Source organism: Parasteatoda tepidariorum, chromosome 7 (assembly GCF_982258835.1).
Source record: "Parasteatoda tepidariorum strain Cologne lab strain chromosome 7, Ptep-v5.0, whole genome shotgun sequence".
Taxonomy (NCBI): domain Eukaryota; kingdom Metazoa; phylum Arthropoda; class Arachnida; order Araneae; family Theridiidae; genus Parasteatoda; species Parasteatoda tepidariorum.
In genome coordinates, this window is record NC_141761.1 from 49,597,338 (window position 1) to 49,615,813 (window position 18,476).

At 28.5% G+C, this 18,476-nt stretch overlaps 2 protein-coding genes across 4 annotated transcripts in view; both read right to left on the reverse strand.

Moving 5' to 3' along the window:
* The window catches only part of LOC107439331 (fatty acyl-CoA reductase 1), a 34,066-nt gene extending 28,305 nt beyond the window's left edge, over positions 1–5,761 (reverse strand). Inside the window, exon 1 of one of the 2 annotated variants that reach the window (XM_043040131.3) lies at positions 5,383–5,761. In XM_043040131.3, the coding sequence (XP_042896065.1) occupies positions 5,383–5,460 (78 nt within the window). In that variant the 5' untranslated portion in view covers positions 5,461–5,761. Of the gene's footprint in view, positions 1–1,031; positions 1,168–5,382 lie in introns of those variants that run through there. The other variant, XM_087167824.1, reaches the window with a different exon arrangement.
* An 8,568-nt stretch (positions 5,762–14,329) lies between these two features.
* The window catches only part of LOC107439328 (fatty acyl-CoA reductase 1), a 59,442-nt gene continuing 55,295 nt past the window's right edge, over positions 14,330–18,476 (reverse strand). For both annotated transcript variants that reach the window (XM_087167826.1, XM_087167825.1), the window contains exons 12-13: positions 17,874–18,001; positions 14,330–15,068 (exon numbers count right to left, since the gene is read on the reverse strand). In XM_087167826.1, coding sequence (XP_087023952.1) covers positions 14,978–15,068; positions 17,874–18,001 — 219 coding nt within the window. In that variant the 3' untranslated portion in view covers positions 14,330–14,977. The remainder of the gene's footprint in view (positions 15,069–17,873; positions 18,002–18,476) is intronic.

Below are 18,476 nucleotides of genomic sequence, written 5' to 3' on the forward strand. Positions count from 1 at the left end.
TATGAAATGCAGTGAAAAATTATAAATCTCAAATATAAATTTGCCATGAAAAATAAATGATAAAAGCTGTGCGACCGGTATTCTAGAATTTGTTTTTAGTTACAAAAGATTAGGAGCCCACTGGTCTAGAACAGGGGTTTCCAACTTTCATGAGGCCGGGGGCCACAATTAAAAACACAAATCAAATAATGGGCCGCAACTTTATCAAAATTTAATGTAGGACTCTTTGATGTTTGAAGGAACATTAAATATAACAGTCAGATTTTTATAAGTTGTACAAAACAAAAGTATTGAATTACAAATCAAAATTAGTAGATTTTTAAAAATATTTAATTGCATATTGAAAAATTTAGGCTACAATAACTTTAATGTGCACCCATGTATTAAACAAATAATGTGCAACAGATGTCTAATTGCTAAGATATAAAACTTTAAAAAGGTTGATATTAAAACTTACATAGTAGCACACAAAATGTTCAATGAGAAAATTGAGGTTTGTCTGCTGCAACCACCAGAGAATAGATATTTACATTTAAAATTTACAAATGAGTGCGTAAATATTTTCGTCCAAAATCAGTGGTTTCAAAAAGTTAAATCGGAGAATTTCTTCGAGAAAATTTCTGACACACACATGCTGAATTATATTCACAATATACAAAAAAAATGAAATAAAAAAGAGCAACATACACGATTATTTTTGTATTATTTTCTTGGATGTAAAACCCGAGAAATTAATTTTTTTCCCCGTTGGTTTGTTAAATTTCCCAGAAACGAAGAAATTAGGTTTCTTTTAACGAGAAAAATATTTTAAACCCATATAGATTTTTTACGAAAATTGTCCGCGAAATAAATAACAACTAATATATTTTAGTTCGCGGGCCACAAAAAATGGCTTCGCTGGGCGGATGCGGCTCCCGGGCTGCCAGTTGGAAACCCATGGGTGAAAGCCCTTATATAGCAAGACGGAAAAGAGAAAAACCTGGTACGTAAAACATTTCATTCCAGCATTTTTTCCGAAAAAAAAGAAATACCTGTAACTATCAAGATTTCTTTTATAATTCTGGCATATATATAAAACTGCTTCTTTTCCAAGCTAAAGTAGATATTGTTGAAAAATTTAAAAAAAGAATAAGTAAACTCCTCCCCAAAACTAGCTATAACTGAAATGGTTTTACTACCAGCCTTTCCTCTTTTCCGTCTCGCTTTCACCCCTGTGGAAACCCGTGCTCTAGAACATTCTCGGATTGGCATTATAGTCGCAAGAAAAATTTTGTATGTAACTTTCAGGGAAAGCAAGCTCGGATGACAAATGATGTATCTTTAATAAGAATTTCCTCGTTAAAAAACCTGTTTTTATGTTTATATCTTGTTTTCGTACTTTCTCGAAAGTCACGTAACACAGCACTCCACGTTCAACATCATTAGGCAGTCGTGGAATAAATAAACGCAGAATATTTAAATTTAAGATTCTATTATGAAAAACCCTTTTTCTAGAACATTCCTTTGATTGGATTAGAAATTATTTCTTATTTAAATGCATAGTTATTAAATTACGCATAAGAAATTTATTGTTACGTATTCCGCGTCCTTAAACAAGAATTTTATATTTATTTTAGTGCCAGAGTTTAATAAATTTAAATGTCTGGAAATGGAATTCACTTCTGGACGAATAAAAAAAATGTTAAGTCCAAAATTTTGATATTTAGTATTATAAAAATTACGACGTTTTCTTTTGAATAACCTGTGCATTATCACAGCATTTTGATAATTTTTTATAACTTATGTACAGTACTTAAACTGCGAGTTCACCGAACTTTAAGTTGGTATTTAACTTTTTCCAAGATTTCAAGAGCTATTTTTTTTTTTTTCAAAATTGAAACTGAAAAAAATATAGCTAAAAAATATTTTAAAATCGCAGTAACTTTCGAACAAATAAATAAATTTAGAAATTTAAAAAAAAAAAAGTTCGCGTTAAGGATATAAATGAATATTGCTCGTTCAGCACGTCAAATTTCAACTGTGTGATTGCATTTCTGAGGACTGAATAGGGGTTAACATGATTATTTTTAATTCTAAGTTTAAATCGAACAAGGAAAGTTTAATAAGGAAATAATAATAAATCTATTATTTCCTTGCCAAACGAAAGATACAAAAACAGTACGTTTATGTTGAGTTAAAAATTATCTGTTTTTCGCTATTAAGACAGAATAGTTAATAGAAGAATATATATTTTTGTTGCTTAAGTGAGCAACTATATAAGAAAAAAAGTTAAATTGAGGTCATTTTTGTTTATTTCTGGTATCAGTAAAGAAAAGCAAAAGCTACCACCATTTTCTTCGTAATACCCATTATTTTAATAAAGCAATGAATGTACGACCCCCGAGGGAGTTATCTTCTTCCCAATCGAAGAAAAATTCTTCTGCTATTCTTAAAATTCCTGCCGTGCACTTCAAAAAATTTTACAGAACACAAAAAATAACAGAAGATTAATGACGGGATCTTCAAGGACTCAATCTTAATGGTTCAAGGAGGTGTCCACAAATATGCTAATTAATTAGTGCAGAGAAAACGTTTAATACGTTTAAAGTTACACAAAAACGTATTTTCTATGAATATTTATATTTTTATTTTATTTCCAATGAGCTGCACAATCGGTCTTGCCGATGAGCAGACCTAGTGCGTTCTCCAGAGGTGGTATCCACTCTTTCAGGACCACCACAATGGGTGAGATACCGTTGGTCATGTTAATTTGGACGTCTAATTTCTGCCACACTAGATGGCAGCTCCGAGACTGTTTTCTATGAATATATATACATTTTTATCGACAGATTCGGATTTCTGAACCCCAAAATCTAGTGTATAGTCTCAATCTGGGAAATATAGTCAGCAGAGCGGTTCAAAGGTTGGACCCTTTAATGTTATTTTTACTTTTTGTGTAATTCCCCAGACGCTACCCTACAATAGTGAAAGAGACACATTCAGTTTTTGATATATTTTTCAAAATTTTTCACGAAATACTTAAAGGATTATTTGTTAACTTTAGAGTTATCTTAGTTCACGCGATTTTTCATACTTAGCAAGAAAAATTTAAAGCTTTCAGGGGGTTGAGAGACCTACAATAAATTGCGAATATTTCTGTACACCTAATGCCAGTAAATTATGCAATAAGCTTGTAACTTGCATCGATTACATTAGTTGTTATATTTTTAATAACTGCTTGAAGTTTCTTAAACCTAGGGTAAATATTCATGAAGATATGGACATTTGTATAAAAAATAAATTTTTTCGTCTTACGTTTTTGCATTATGACTTTATTGATATTCAAAGTAATGAAACAAAATTTTTGGAGCAATTTAAGATCATTTATGCAAAATTGTCGATTTAAAAATTTAAAAAAAATTGCTAATTTTCGCAACAAGTCGAAAATTTGTTATCAAAACATAATTCCATGCAAAATATAATTTCTAGTAAATATAATAAATATTTAATATTTTCTTTTAATAAACAATAGAAAAATTTTAATTGTAAGGTATACAATTCTTTACATGATTTTATTTGAAATGGCAAAATACAAAATTTAAGCGAAATCGGCTGAATAGTTCTTGAGAAATCAGATTCTGAAAAAGTCGTATTTTTAAATTTCGATTTCATAGGAACTCCATGTAATTTTGATACTGAATTGATTAAGATAAAGTAAGAATTGATATGATAAAAAAGTAAGAAGTTATAATGATTTTCTGTAAGAAAAAAGTACAATCTTGTACTAGTATTTATATAAGCATCTGTTGTTTGCTAAACAGACACGTGAGGTATTGTTTCTTGTGCAATTTTTCTAGCTTAATATAATGAATACAAACAGAGAAATATTTCGAAGGTTGCAATGGTTTCTTTTTATTTATAAAAAGTACTATTTTTGAATTGTACTTATTCTGAAAAATTATAATTTCAAAGCTATTTATCCTATAAACTTTTTCTCATTCAATTCTGTCTGCAAAATTACATCAGAAAATGTACCCTACAAGTTTTTGTAATGGAATATGTACAAATACAAATTTGTACATGAAACCCATATAGCTTCTAAACGATTGGTTCAATCATCTCGTAATTGATTTTATTCTATTCATCGTGAAAAAAATACCTAACTTGCCTGTCATGAAAAAATTCAATTCTCCCCTTTAAACCACCCCATTTCTCTCAAAAGAGGTAGTAGAAGCCGCGATGGCTCAGGGGATAGAGTCTTCCAATGAGGCCTACGTTTGCCTTCCAATGAGGTGAACCGGGGTTCGATCCCGGCGATGACTGGTCGATACGAATTCCGCAGCCGGCTTGCACCGACCACAGTGCTGACGTGAAATATCCTCCGTGGTAGACGGATCATGGGTTAGAGTCCCTATGCCGTCAGGCTAACCGTGGGAGGTTCTCGTGGTCTTCCTCTCCTTGTAACGCAAATGCGGGTTAGTTCCAACAAAAAATCCTCCACGAAGGCAAATTTCTCCCAATACTTGATCCAGGAGCTCCCTTGTCTTCTGGATTGAGTTCAAAATTACAAGGCTAAGGAGTAAAATATTGGTAGTTGTAAACCCATAAATTGGGTCGGCTGTTCAACGACGGTTATAAAATATAAACTAAAAAGAGGGAGTAGCGAACAGAGGAGAAAAGGGAAGTTTTCAGGTATCATTTATATTGACAAAACAGAGCTTTCTGACAAAAAATAATTTTGGTGTAAATTTTTCGGGTGAAATACCCTTTTGCTAGAATTACTGAACTATGATGTACTATTTTATCGAAACGAGTTGTGCCTAGACTAGTTTTGCCCACGAAGAGTTGTGCTCACGTTGCATTGTCACGTCACCATGATGCATTGTGTTCACGACGGATTATTCCACGAAAAATTGGGCATGCCAAATTGTGAACATCGAATTGACGCAAAATCTAATTGTCATACAGTTATAATTATCAACAAAATAGTCAAATTATCCGAAGAATTTTTCATTTTTGAAAACCTTTTTTCGTTCAATTATTTTTGTTTAAGCCGCGAAAACCAGCCCCTGGTTATGGCCTTGATTGCAAAAATTTTTTAAAATTATTTTCCAGCACAATAGCCTAACAGTAAGACAAGCCGTTCCAAGAAATCTCGAAACTCCAATAAATTATAAACAAAATAATTTAAAAATTATCACTACAATTAGATGCATTTCATTCAAAAAAAAAAAAAATAAAATAAAAAAAACAAATAATTAAAAAAAAATTTTTTTTTTCCTTCTAACTATTACGATTTGAGTCCCGAAAATCCAACTCTAGTTATGGCCTTGATTATAGATACAAATATAAATTATTTTCAAACAATTTATGCAAATAATAAGATAAAACATAAAGACTGACCGTTCCTATAAATCCAGCAGCACCAGTTATAAATATTGTTTTTCCACTATAAAACTTCGTCAGAGAATCATCCGCCATTCTTGATAGAAATCGGGGGCTGTCTTATTGCGGTAGAGAGTGAAATCATTTCAGATTCTTTATTAACAGAAGTGGTCTTAAGTATTTACGTAATCATCCAATGGAATAACAAATAGGCGTGTTTAATCGCTTTTTTGTTTTGTTTTTAGTTTCAGCTTTCCTTTTTTTGAAATTTCGAGAAAAAAAATTAAAAGCTAATTAACGGATCTTGCATTTTCTATTAAATAATGATAATATTTACAGCTATTAGAAATTAAAATAATGTGGATAGCAATTTTTTCTTAATTTATTTAAGGAGAACGAGGAGACAGAAAGAAAACATTTTAAAAAGAAAAATACGTTAAGCTTAATGTTTCCTTATATTAACAACTCTACTAGAAAAATACTTTTACTTGATATTTCCTGATGTTTTTGTCAGGTAACAGTATATTTACTGAATTTTTAAAACACAATTTTGCTTATTAATTGCCCTTGAAGACTGATAGATTCAACTTTTAATAGTTTATTTACTCGTTGCGTAGCTGATTTATGTTTTGACCCAGACCTGGTCCAACCTTGAGATATTTAAATAAGAACTAGTCTCGTGAATATTAATTTGCGTGTCTTCATTTATTACAGATTATTTTTCAGACAACAGATTATTTTTGAACGATTTAAAATTATGTGTATTGCAAGCTACTTTTACCCTCTCCACATTAAAAGTTACAAAAAAGTAGTTTTTTTTTACGAATATATGGTTATAGATGTATTTTTACATGCTTGTATATATTACGATTTGGAACTCTTGAATATTTTTTCCCGTGGCCTGATAATTGTTTGATAAAAGTTAGCACATTTAAACGGACATAATCCAAGAGATGCATTTGTAATAACGATTTAAAATTTTTGTCATCATTATTAAATTTAAATTATTAGCTTGTTTTTTTATTATTTATATATTTGTCACAAAGAATATTTCAGATTTTAAATATAAAGTCTCCCGAACAAGCATTGCATACATAATATAATTTTTTTTATTTCTTCATTAATCAAACATTCTTAGGTGACTTTTATTCTTTTTGCCTGATAACTGATTAACCACAGATTATCGATATATTATAAAAGGAAGATTAAAACACAACAAAAATAGTAACGATTTAAGTATTTTTCCATTATTGACAATTCCTTTTCTTTTTCGAGTATCATATTTTTATTATTGTTTATTTATTTGTAAAATACATTTAAAGGTCTTTTTCAGACAGAAAAGGGATTCTCCATGTGAACCTTCGGATAATTATATGTCTGGAATTTCACTTACTTATTCAGTTACTAATTAAGATTTCTGAATAATTTTTGCTTCATTTTATGTAATGGAATGTTTTATATTGAACAAATTTACAAAATTTTACTTTAGGGTTATAGGTATTATTGAAACATGAACTTTGAAAAACTTTAAACTCTGAAGCAACCTCACAATATGGTATATTCATTTTCTTTAAAAATATTAAATAAGTAAATGTATTTCCCATTTTTACGATTTCATAAAAAGTTGTTATTGGCTCATAAATAATGTTAAAAAAATTCTTTATTAGTTGCCTTTATTAAAAATTTAACAAATATAGATATCAGAATATATAGATAACAAATACAAGTAACAGAATACAATATGTAAAATAACAGAATACATTATATTGATAACAGAAGACTGGAAATTTTCACATAATTTCAGATTTTGATAATTCGCATTGAGTGTGGAGACAGAGTTGCATTTTATATTAATTTAGATGCCTTACATACATTTTTTTTCTTAGTAAAAAGCAGCTCCGTTGATAATATCGATGCATGTGTGGATAAATTGCTGACAAATGCAGCGAAAACCAATAATTTGGAATTATTTTCCATTTAAGGAAGAAAACTCCACTTTAAGAAGAAAGTCGCTTTTTTATCAATTCAAATGCTACGCCAACTTTACTGAGGGTCACATTAGAGGATTGGGCAATCTTCATTGAAAACGCGCGTGCTCCATATCTGTTCATAACAGAAGACAGAAAATTCTTACAGAAATCGAAACCAAACAAATTAATTTTAATTCTACAGGCTAAGTTTCAGTTATCGGTTCAACAGCTGGCGTCATGGTAGAACTGTTACCTCTCCTTTGAAAATCAAAATGGATTTTTCATTTAATGGCTCATCAGGAGAAGCTGGCAAGTTATTAGACAGCTACAGGCCTGCCGTTATATCGAACATGAATGTTTGGATGCTTTCTTCAAATTGACGTGTGAGGGGTGCAATTTATAAAAATCAAGCGCAATTCAAGAAATATATCGAAATATACTATGCCAAGTTATTAAATATGAGATATTGCAATCAGAATTAGATTTACAAATATATTATAATGCATTTACTGATAGTATTGCATTTATCATTGAATTTTTATTATCTTTATGGTGATTGAATTTTACAAATGTATGTAATTATAAATTTTGGAATAAAAGAATGGGTGAACTTATCCATTTGTGAACGTTGTGCTATTCTCTTTTAAACTTTGATTTATTGTGAATACAAATTTTCGATTAAGACACATTTAAACGCATTATTTTGTATAAATATATAGTACTCAGTGTTTTGTAGTTGAAATTGGGAAACAGTTCCAATCGTGAGATTGCTTAAGAGTAAAAATGAAATAATTTTTAAAAATTTTACAAAACAACAACTCTTTTATGGTTTTACTCGATAAAGTAAAAATTTAAATATTGAGTGTAACTTTCAAATTTTATGAAAATCGTATTAATATAGTCTCAGTTAATTTTTCTGATATTATTTCATTTTATATAAATTTTTATCTTAAAATGTGTTGCAAGATTTTCTTATTAACTTTAGAAAGAAAGCAGATAAAAAGACGGAGGTTTTCGATTACTAATAACAATATCAAATAAATTACCAACTTTAAAAAAAAATATACGAAATTCCTGCAACGCATTTTATGATGAAACTGATATAAAAAAAACATGTGTCTGGAAAATTAACTGAGACTATATCGACTCGACTCTCATAAGTTAGAAAGTTACATTCAGTATTTTAATTTTAACTTTTCCGAGCAAAACCTTAGAAAAACTGTTGTTTTTGAAGGTTTTTTTAAAACTATTTTATTTTATATTGTTTAACCTTATGATTTTTATCAAGTGATTAAAAAATTGCCTTCTTAAATTTTTTTTTTCAAATCGTTTCTTCTTTCTGTAAATTTGATACTGGCAGTAAAACTCGATGTAAGATCAGTGGTATTCATATTGCATATAACTATAGAGTAGAGCTTATATTTATCTGCTGATCTACTCAATTATCAACTGAGTAGATACAATAAAGATAGAGATTTTTTTATTACTACTAAAATATTAGAATAGCTGAATAGCAATCAAATTAGCTAAATAGTATTAGGTAACATTATAAAAAAATTATAAAAGATGATTTCTTCACAATGAATTTTTACCTGGAATTTGGTGGAAATTTTAATTGATTAATGATCGGAGTCAAGTTTACGGATAAGTCCGGAATCGAAGTTATTATGTGCATATTTTTTAAATAAAATGCAGAAGTTTGGGGTTAATATAGATTGGTTGAAAAATTCACTAAAATTAAAGTATTAAAGTAAGTTTCTTTCAAATTAATTATAATTTGATAATGCACCCAGAACTTTTACTTTCTAACCAACATAAAACGAGAAGTGGGTATCAAATATTTTTTTAAAAACTTTTTAACCAATATTCTTGAAAAAATTGCAACGGTCAAATTAAAATTTAGACCCCCTTTCACCTTAAAATGAACTGAAATTTTTCTTTCTCCATAGTTTAAAGATAGTTTGTGTTTTAAAATTACAGATGTATCAAAATTTATAACAAAATTCATTTAAAAATTAATGAATGCAATTTTCATTTAAAAAAATCCTTTTAAATGAAAATTGCTAAAAGATGGAGGAACACTAATTGACATATCCCCCCTCCCCCCACAGCACACTAACTTCTGGTGAACAACATTAGCGAGACGACGTTTTTATCAGAATTTGTTTTACTACATTGATTGAAGTAGGAGGGATTGTAATAAGGGTTGCCTTGAGCGCAGTACACTGATCTTATGGACCACCGGATAAGATGTTAGCAGCGCAGTTCACCATGTTTTAGAAAACCATTAGCGCGATCCGCTATCACCACCATTCAGCCTATTTATCAATAAATCCCAGATCTTTGGTATCTGGCTTCCTCTAATACTTACCCTTTTAAAATCTCCTTTCATTTACATCTACTAAGTCATTCTTGGTCTTTTTCTTATTTCTCTTACTGATTTCATCTTTTATTGCATGTTAGAATTGTTTCTTCTAATACTGTTCCGTTCTTAGTTTTAATAGACCAAGATATTTTGGCATTGTTGCCATGAGCATCACCTGATTCATCTAATCTTGTTTAGCCAGATATGTGGGACGCACCTATTCCATATAAACGTTGCAAACTAATTTTGTGACGTAACAAAGCTACATGTTAACTGACCATGTCGTCTGAATTTAAATATTTGTTTTAATCTCGATCAAAATAATATACTACTTTTTATATTTGTCCAGGGACTTATATTTCTTTCTTTCATACTCGAAAAAGCAAAACTCGTTACATAATAGAATGAGTAAAACTTTTTTTTTCCTCGCTTAGACGATAGAAGGAAATATTTAAGTTTTCATCAATTATAATTTTTTTAATTATATACCTCAATTTTTATCAATATATTTTCCATATAGATCTACTATTATCCCCCAGCATTATACTCTTTGTAAATACAGTAATCTTAAGGCTACGTGGTTTACAAATTCTCCACACTTTTCCCCTTTTCGTCACCATGGTGAAACCAATGAGAATCTTGTGTTTTCCCTACGGCGGTACATTTCAGTAAGGAAGTGAAATTCTCTAGCAAGGGGAAAGATTAATATTTACTAAGGAAGCCTATTTTACTTACAGTATAAGGCACTCAAATTACCTTTAAAATATCCATAATTTAGATACTATTTTTCCTTTAATAAAATCCTATTTTTCTCGTAATTAAAGAAGTATACACTATAGAAGATTATAATAGTTAGGGGAGAGTCGGGTAGCCCCGCTCACTTAAGGAGTATTGCTTATATTTCTGTATAATATTGAGTAATAATCAATATTTTTGTATGTTTCTATTGTTTGACCATATAAGCATACCATATTTGGCCATATTTGGCAAAGAGAATAAACCAAAAAAAGAATAGTTTAACTTAAAAAAATAGAAATTTAAAAAAGCATGTTTTTCAGCTCATTTCAAAATGCGTCGGGTAGCCCCGCCCAGCTACAAAATTATGTTTTTTGGCTGTTTTTTCAGGAGTAAATGAAAGTGACCAATGTATTGACAATAGATAAACCTCATTTATCATTTTTTATCAAAAAATTATTTTATTTATTACATATTTATGTACTTTTAATGAATTCTATCATTTAATAACAATCATTTAATAACAACAATATTTGTTGCTAAAAATGCATATAACATTCAAATTTGAAGCAATAAAATAATAATCTTTGCAACCGTACATTTATCAACGAAATAAAATTGGGCGGTGATACTTTGACATTCATGTGAGCGGGGCTACCCGAAATTCAATTTTTTTGTAAATTTGTAATTACTCGAACAATTTTTCAAAAATAAACTTCTTTCTTCGTGAAAATTAAACCTAAGACTACATACTTTAATGCTGTATGTATAGAAAAAATTATTTTATAAGTATTAAAATGAAGTTTAAACAAAACATTCAACCAATTTTTCTTAACTTCATAAATACTGTATTCAACATATTTTCAAAACTATTGTTTACCATGTTAACAGCTGCATAAATACTTGAAACTTTGAAAATAATCTCTTTTTAATATAACAATTAATGTCCGATGGCACATTGACTTGAGAAAATATTCTATACATATGAAATTGACGTTGGGCGGGGGTACCCGCTGGGCGGAGCTACCCGACTCTCCCCTACATGTACTTAGTTCTCGCCAATCATTTTTTGTTCAAATCTCCACATGGGAAGCAACTGTATTATACAGACATTTTTTTAAGTCAACATCATTAATTTCGTTTTTATACCGCAATACAGGGAAGGCTGAGAGCACCTATGATATTTATTTTATGAAATTTTTGACAAAAAATGAAATAAAAATTATAGTCATTCTAAGTTTTAAATTAAAGATAGGAAAAAGTTATCAAAATCTGACGAATCCGGAACGAGGGTAGCCAAGTTGAAAGCACCAAACCTTGCTTGATGACTGAAGAAAACAAAGAGGGAGTAAGCAATTGTAGAAACATCTTTGCATTTCGTACAGGAATACTTTAAATTTCGATAGCGTTTTTGTTTCTTAATTTAATGACATTATTTTAGATAAGAATTCTAAAAATATGGCTTAAGGGTGCAGATTTCAGGACACGCTGAGTGTGTAAATAAATTTGACCGAAGGCATCTCAAATTTCTTCTTCAAATTTTTGAATTGAGGGAATTGCAGGACCAGTTGGTGAGCGCTTGGTACCAGATACCTCAGACTACCTATCAGCACCTTGTGGAATCAATACCACGGCGGGGGCTAGCAGTTTTGAGGGCTTATTAGCAGGGTGGTCATAATTTAATGGCTCTGCGGTGTATATATATAATGAATTTCATTTAGCTTATTTCCTAAAGTTAATTTTATCTTTAAGACCATTTTTTGGTGGAAAGATGGGTAGGATTTTCAAAATTTCATTTACTGTAAAAAATTAGCCGTAGACTTGAAAGTATTTGCTTATTAAAAGAGTGATTTAGGGCATGTAGCTTTGAGGAGCCTCTTATAAATTTGTATGTAATTTTATTATAATAATGAATACATTTCTTTAAGTATTTTTCCCTCTTGTTAATTTTTCTGTGTTGCTGATCAAAATACATGGAAGATTTTAAAATGTTAAGTCGGTGAAAATTTTTTTTAATTACATTTTTTTTCGATTCTTTTTTAAACTATTATTCAATTCTTTTATAAGTTAATCGTTTATTCTTTATTTATTTTAATTTTCATGCAATGTACTTCAAATTAAAGAAATTAATTTTCGCAAAGCACTTTTCTGTTGAAAATATGGAAAATAACAAATGAAAATAATAGTTTTTAGAATGCTTACATTTTCAAAACAAGGGATTTTTCGGTATTTATTTTTAAATTTTGATAACAATTTTATTTGTTATTCAAATTTTGATTACAATTTATTTGTAGTTTCATGCATGCTGCAACCTCTGAAAAATATTTTAAGCTTCTTACATATATCTTTTTTCCATCTCATTTCAATTTTATTGATTTTTTTGGTTTTGTATAAATACTGTCAGAACACACAAACATACTGAAAAGGAAATTACCTAGATACATTTCTTTAAAAGGGCGGCCATAAATTTTTTTTTCAGAAATAGTGTAACCCGTCCACTTCTTTCAGTTCCTCCCTCACTACAACAGACCATCATTGATAACAAGTGTGTTTTTTGGGGTGGGATTATCTGTAGTTATCCTTTAGATGATATCAGTTAACGCCCTCACATGAACATTGATAAAATTGTGTTTGACTTTATTGAAATGAAATACTTTACAAGCAATTTACAGCAAACAAGATAGTAGTCCTATTATTCTATTACCTATCAATTCAATTCCAACTCTCAGCTAAGACACAAAACAAGTGGATTTATTGTGCTAGAAAAACTTTTTAACAAAGGTTTATCTACTGTCTTTTTTCAAAGAAGATTAATTTGAAATCTTCAATTTGTTACTTTCAGTCTCGTTTTCACATGCCTTATTATTAGAAAAGGAATCACATTGTTAGGTTCTCTTTTGTGCATTATACAGATAAGCATATTTTTCTCTTCAGTCACATCAGCTGGTTTCCTGTCCTCTATTGAATGCTTCTGGGACTTCTGTATGACAATGCTACCTTCATTTATCAATGTGCAGTATTTCACTAAATTTTTGACAATAAATTATGAGCACTTAGGAATTATGATAACAATTTAGTGCCTCTCACTTTTTTTTCATTCGAAGGTGATTCATAAGTATTTTACATTTATCATATGGTAATTGTATTTAATGAATATTATTATAACACTGCATTAGTGAACAGAAGATATTGAACTTAATGCATTGGTAGTCATAAAGAAACAGTCGCTGTAATGGGGGTTGTAAAAAGAGTGTAGACTGTATTGTTCTTGCCTTTTTCAAAATTGTGTAAAAAGTGTTCGGTGAAATAAAAAAAAAAATCGACAGTGATATCTTTCTCCCTTTAGACAACCATTCAGTAACTAAATTCATCAAGGCCACTTTAAATTTTAAGTTTAACTTCCCCTTATACGCGTGCGGTCTTTAAAACTTTTGGTCTTTGTAGTCAACGTTTGTTACTTATCCAAAATGGCAGATTCGAACCAGTATATTGTAGACAAAATGAGTCTTATCACTAAAATTGATTTTTTTAAATTTCAAATATTGATCTGAGATATTTTATTCGTATTTTTTTTTACCAGAATTTTTATTTTTATCATTAGAATCAGTATATCAATTGATTCTATTTGTTCCGTCATCAATAAACAGTTAGTTTGAATAATTGTTTTAAATCGTCTGCTGATATAATAACTGCAACTCTAGTTGGTTGCTAGGCAACCAAACGACTTTTTCTTGTTATTAATTCCTTTGTTTATCGTTCGTCTGTGTATGTCTGTGGAAATAAAAGAATGTAAAAGCTAACACTATTGATACAGATTATATTCGTTGAATAAAGCATATTACGTTATTATGTTGTATTACTTTTGCAGAACCAATAACAAAAGAGCTTAAATAACTTTGAATTTTAAAAGTTTCAACATTTATTCACAGTTACACATAACAGTATGTACATTGCACGATCCAGCAAAAGATATAAAATAGGAATTGCTTAAATTATACAGAAACAATTATTATGAGTAAAATATCTACATATGATACATAAAAGAGCTTAAAAAGAAAGACTAATAACTCATTCATGATAACACAGTGTAAGATATAATACGCAACTGTAAAGAAATGTTCATGATACTTTTTCAATGTTTGTAATGAAATGAATAAAAGAACATTTAATTTTTATTTAATATTTAAATTCTATCCTTTAATCATTTTAAATAAGTAAAACATAATTTATTTCCATATTTTGATGTTATCTATATAATCTCTATAATTGCTTTGTTGAATAAGAATCTGATATGAAAGTGTAAAAATAAACTACGATTAACAGGATTAATAATTGCAAAATATTGAATAAATCTGAATTTAAAAAAAAAATGCTTTTGTCCTTTAAAAATGCATTATTGTTATTACCTTTAGTTACAAGTCGAATACGTCTTCAGATTTTGCATGCTTTTATGATGTGAAAAACGAAACAATAAAATAATTTTAATTGAAATAAATCTTAAGTGAAATATTTTAGATGTGTTGTGACATCTTTAAAAATTATTTTAAAAGAATACTTTGGAAATTGTGAAATATAAAACTAGAATAAATAAGAGAAGAGTGAATCTTTTGATGAAAGTGATCACCATGGTACGCCTAAAAATTGAAAGAAAAAATAATATTAGTCAAATCTACTGATTATGATAAACACAAAAAAAATGTCTTACAAGAGTAAAGTGAAAATTCGAATTAAGGTTTTCTTATTGATTTAAATTGTGTACTAAACTGTTACTGTTAAACTTAGTTACAAACTGGTACTGATGTAACTAAGTATCAGTTACAAAAGCCTGACGCTTCATACATCAGATACATATTAATTTAAATTTAGATAGAAAAAAAAGATGAAAAATTTAGATGAGTGAAATGTTATTAAGTAAAATTTCTATTGCTTTTATTAAAACTAAATGTCTATAATATGAATTTGCAAGCTTATTTTTAATTTTAATTTCTTAAATTTAAATTTCAAACATGGTTTTCGTTCGAAAATATAACGAAAGTTGATAAAAATTGATTCCAAAATTACAAATATTTTACTAAAAAATTAACATATTTAATATGCATTCATTATTTATCTTTCCAAATAAAAAAATTGCAAAAATATAATAAATAGACGGATCTAACAGTCACAAAATCTTACGTTCGTAAAAAAGAAGAAAAGAAAAATACTTTAAACTTGGTTTAGTTACTTTCTGATAATTTAATTAGCTGGAAAAAAATTAACTTCCTCAGCTCTTATTTTGAATCAAATTTATAATAATTATTCCTATACACTTCATAGAAAAATAATTTAATTGTAATAAATTAAAAAAATAAAAATAAAAAGGCTTCGTAATTTTAGTCAAAATAGTTAGAGAAAAGCTAACTTGTAAATAATATTTCAAACAAACATTTGAAAATAATTATAAAATTTATCTTTATAATAAAGATTTATAGAAACTCTTTAATAATATTTTATTGTAGTTTGAAACAAATAAAAACATCTTATTATTAATTTAATATTGCCCAAAAAGTTAAAATGTAATCATTTTGAAGTTACAAATAGAATCTGTCTCAAATTGAAAATATGAACTTTCTTTCTTGTATATTTAAAAAAAAAAAAAAAAACGGTTTCAAACTAATAAATCCTTACCTACTGAATACTCCTTACCTACTGATTAGTTAAACTTTAGACGATTCTGGTTTTTTCCTTCTTTTTAATATTTTAAAGATAGCACATAAATGACAGTTGCAAGCTTACAGCTCTGTTTGACCAAAATCAAGTTTTATAGCACGTTCATAATTAATTAATAATATTTTATTCGTTATGTCACGTAAGCTTATGCTCTAGGATCAACGCGTACAGCATTCGAAGGCTACGTTACCAAATCAGTATTTTTAAAATTATCTGAGTGTGTACTCATTTATTTTGTATATATTTTAGCTTTTGTAACTTGCTTCTACAGAACTAAATAATTTAAAATCTGCAGTAATTAAAAAGATAATTAAGTTATGTACTAAAGAGTAAAATTGCAGGAAAATTGAAAAATTGCTTAATTGTAGTTGATAGTGACTATCACAAATCAGTTGCGATTTATATAAGTATGGTTTTTAGCCAGATTATACTGAATATAGTTAACTTAATTTTGAACTACTAAAAGCGCACTTTGCTAAATCTAATAATGTCAAATCGTCAAGAATGAGAACACGCATCAAATAACTATAAATTAATAAAAATCGGAATTATTTATGCTTTATTAATTTGGCTTTTAGTTTTGCGCATATTTTTGTAGTGTTTGTTTAATACTGATTTATTTATTATCTACTCTATTTTTTTACCCCTTAGGGGTCACTGTACCTTTGCGAAATTTTTTTTAAATAAAGGTATAATCATTCATTTTGTGGATGCTTTACATGCTCATTTAACTTATAATCAATAATTTATCTTCAGAAAGTAATTAAACTGTTTAAAGTTTTCAAAATATTTAAAAAAGTTGAAAAAATTCAAAATTTTTAAATTCCTAAGGCTGTTTTTATTCTAACATATTTTCAAAAAAATCCTTTTTCTTTGTGCTTACAATATTTATCTTAACAATTTTGTGCATTCATTTGTTGATATATCAATTAGAATATTTTTTATAGATTATTTTGTAAAAAAGTAGAAAAAAGGGTAAAAATTCCAGTTAGGTATATATAACATGCTGTGAAAATTGTAATACCTCATAAAATGCTTATTCCATGCACAGTTTGAATAAGTGTAATATACTTTAGATAAAAAAGTTTACTTCAGAGCTTTATCTTAAAAAGAAAAAATTCCTTAGGGATTTAATTAAGATTAAAGCACGAAATTATCATCTATGAGAAAAAGCACACTTTAAATTCTGACTGCTGAGCAAGTTTCTGTATTAGGACAATCTAAAATCATTCATAACTTTTTTAAAAATGTAGATAGAGAGATGATTTTTTTTTCAGTGCATTTGAAATAGTTTGAAGTTTTCTTAAGCAATTAAAAAAAAATTGGTATTTTTGTCATTTTTTGGGTACTGTGACCCAAAATCAATTGACGCTAATTGAAGAAACAATTAGCGTTAACGTTAGCTAGTATCAATGAAATGAAATCTAGCTCAAAATTTGTAAACAACAGATTATTTCAGGTTGCCCCTTTTACATGATGGACCCTACAAGATGAGGGTTCAAAGGAGAGAAGACCACCCATAATATCAGTGAGGTGGACTGAAAAAAAGGGAAGCCATAGCACCATGCAAAAATTCTCGATTAGCTTTGCCATAATAATACCATTAGTTAAAAACATTGAAAAATCATCTAGATAGTTTTATTATCATATATATAAGGAGAGATATCAACGATATGTGCTATTCAGTTTCAAGGTATAGTAATGGTTTTAACTTAAAGACAAATACTTACACATAAACTATCTTTTGCCTTTTTTTTTGAGGAAGTTTGTCTCTTTCCCAATCAAATATTTCGCTTCCAAATGGCATATTTTCAACCATAACCGCAAAACTGGCTCCTCCAAGGTCAAGGTAAAATAACTGTAAGAATTACATAAATATTATTACATGCATTACACATTATTATTACATAATACATGCATATTGTTACACAAATACCTTTTCAACGTTTTTTTAAAATTTAACTGTGCAAAATACACGAGAGTTCTTACAGTTAGACAAAGTTTAGAGAGTTGCAACATACGGTTAATAGTTTGTGATGGGTCAGAGCAAAAATTAACTGAAAAGAAACAAAGCTAAATTTGGTTGAGTTGCAACTCATTAGAATTAACTTAGAGGGCTTCAATAATATATTTTTATTCCAGCGGAATTTCAGAATCATAGGTGTATTTATTTTTTCCTCTCGCCATTGATAATAATTTAAATTTTCAAACTGTCTTCTGACCGTTTTTCCTAAGTATTTCAAAATTAATATTACTTATCCCAACTTTTTTGGAAATAATAAGATTTTAAAAATTAGGATAGTTAAGCTGAGCCCATATATTTTTATTTATTT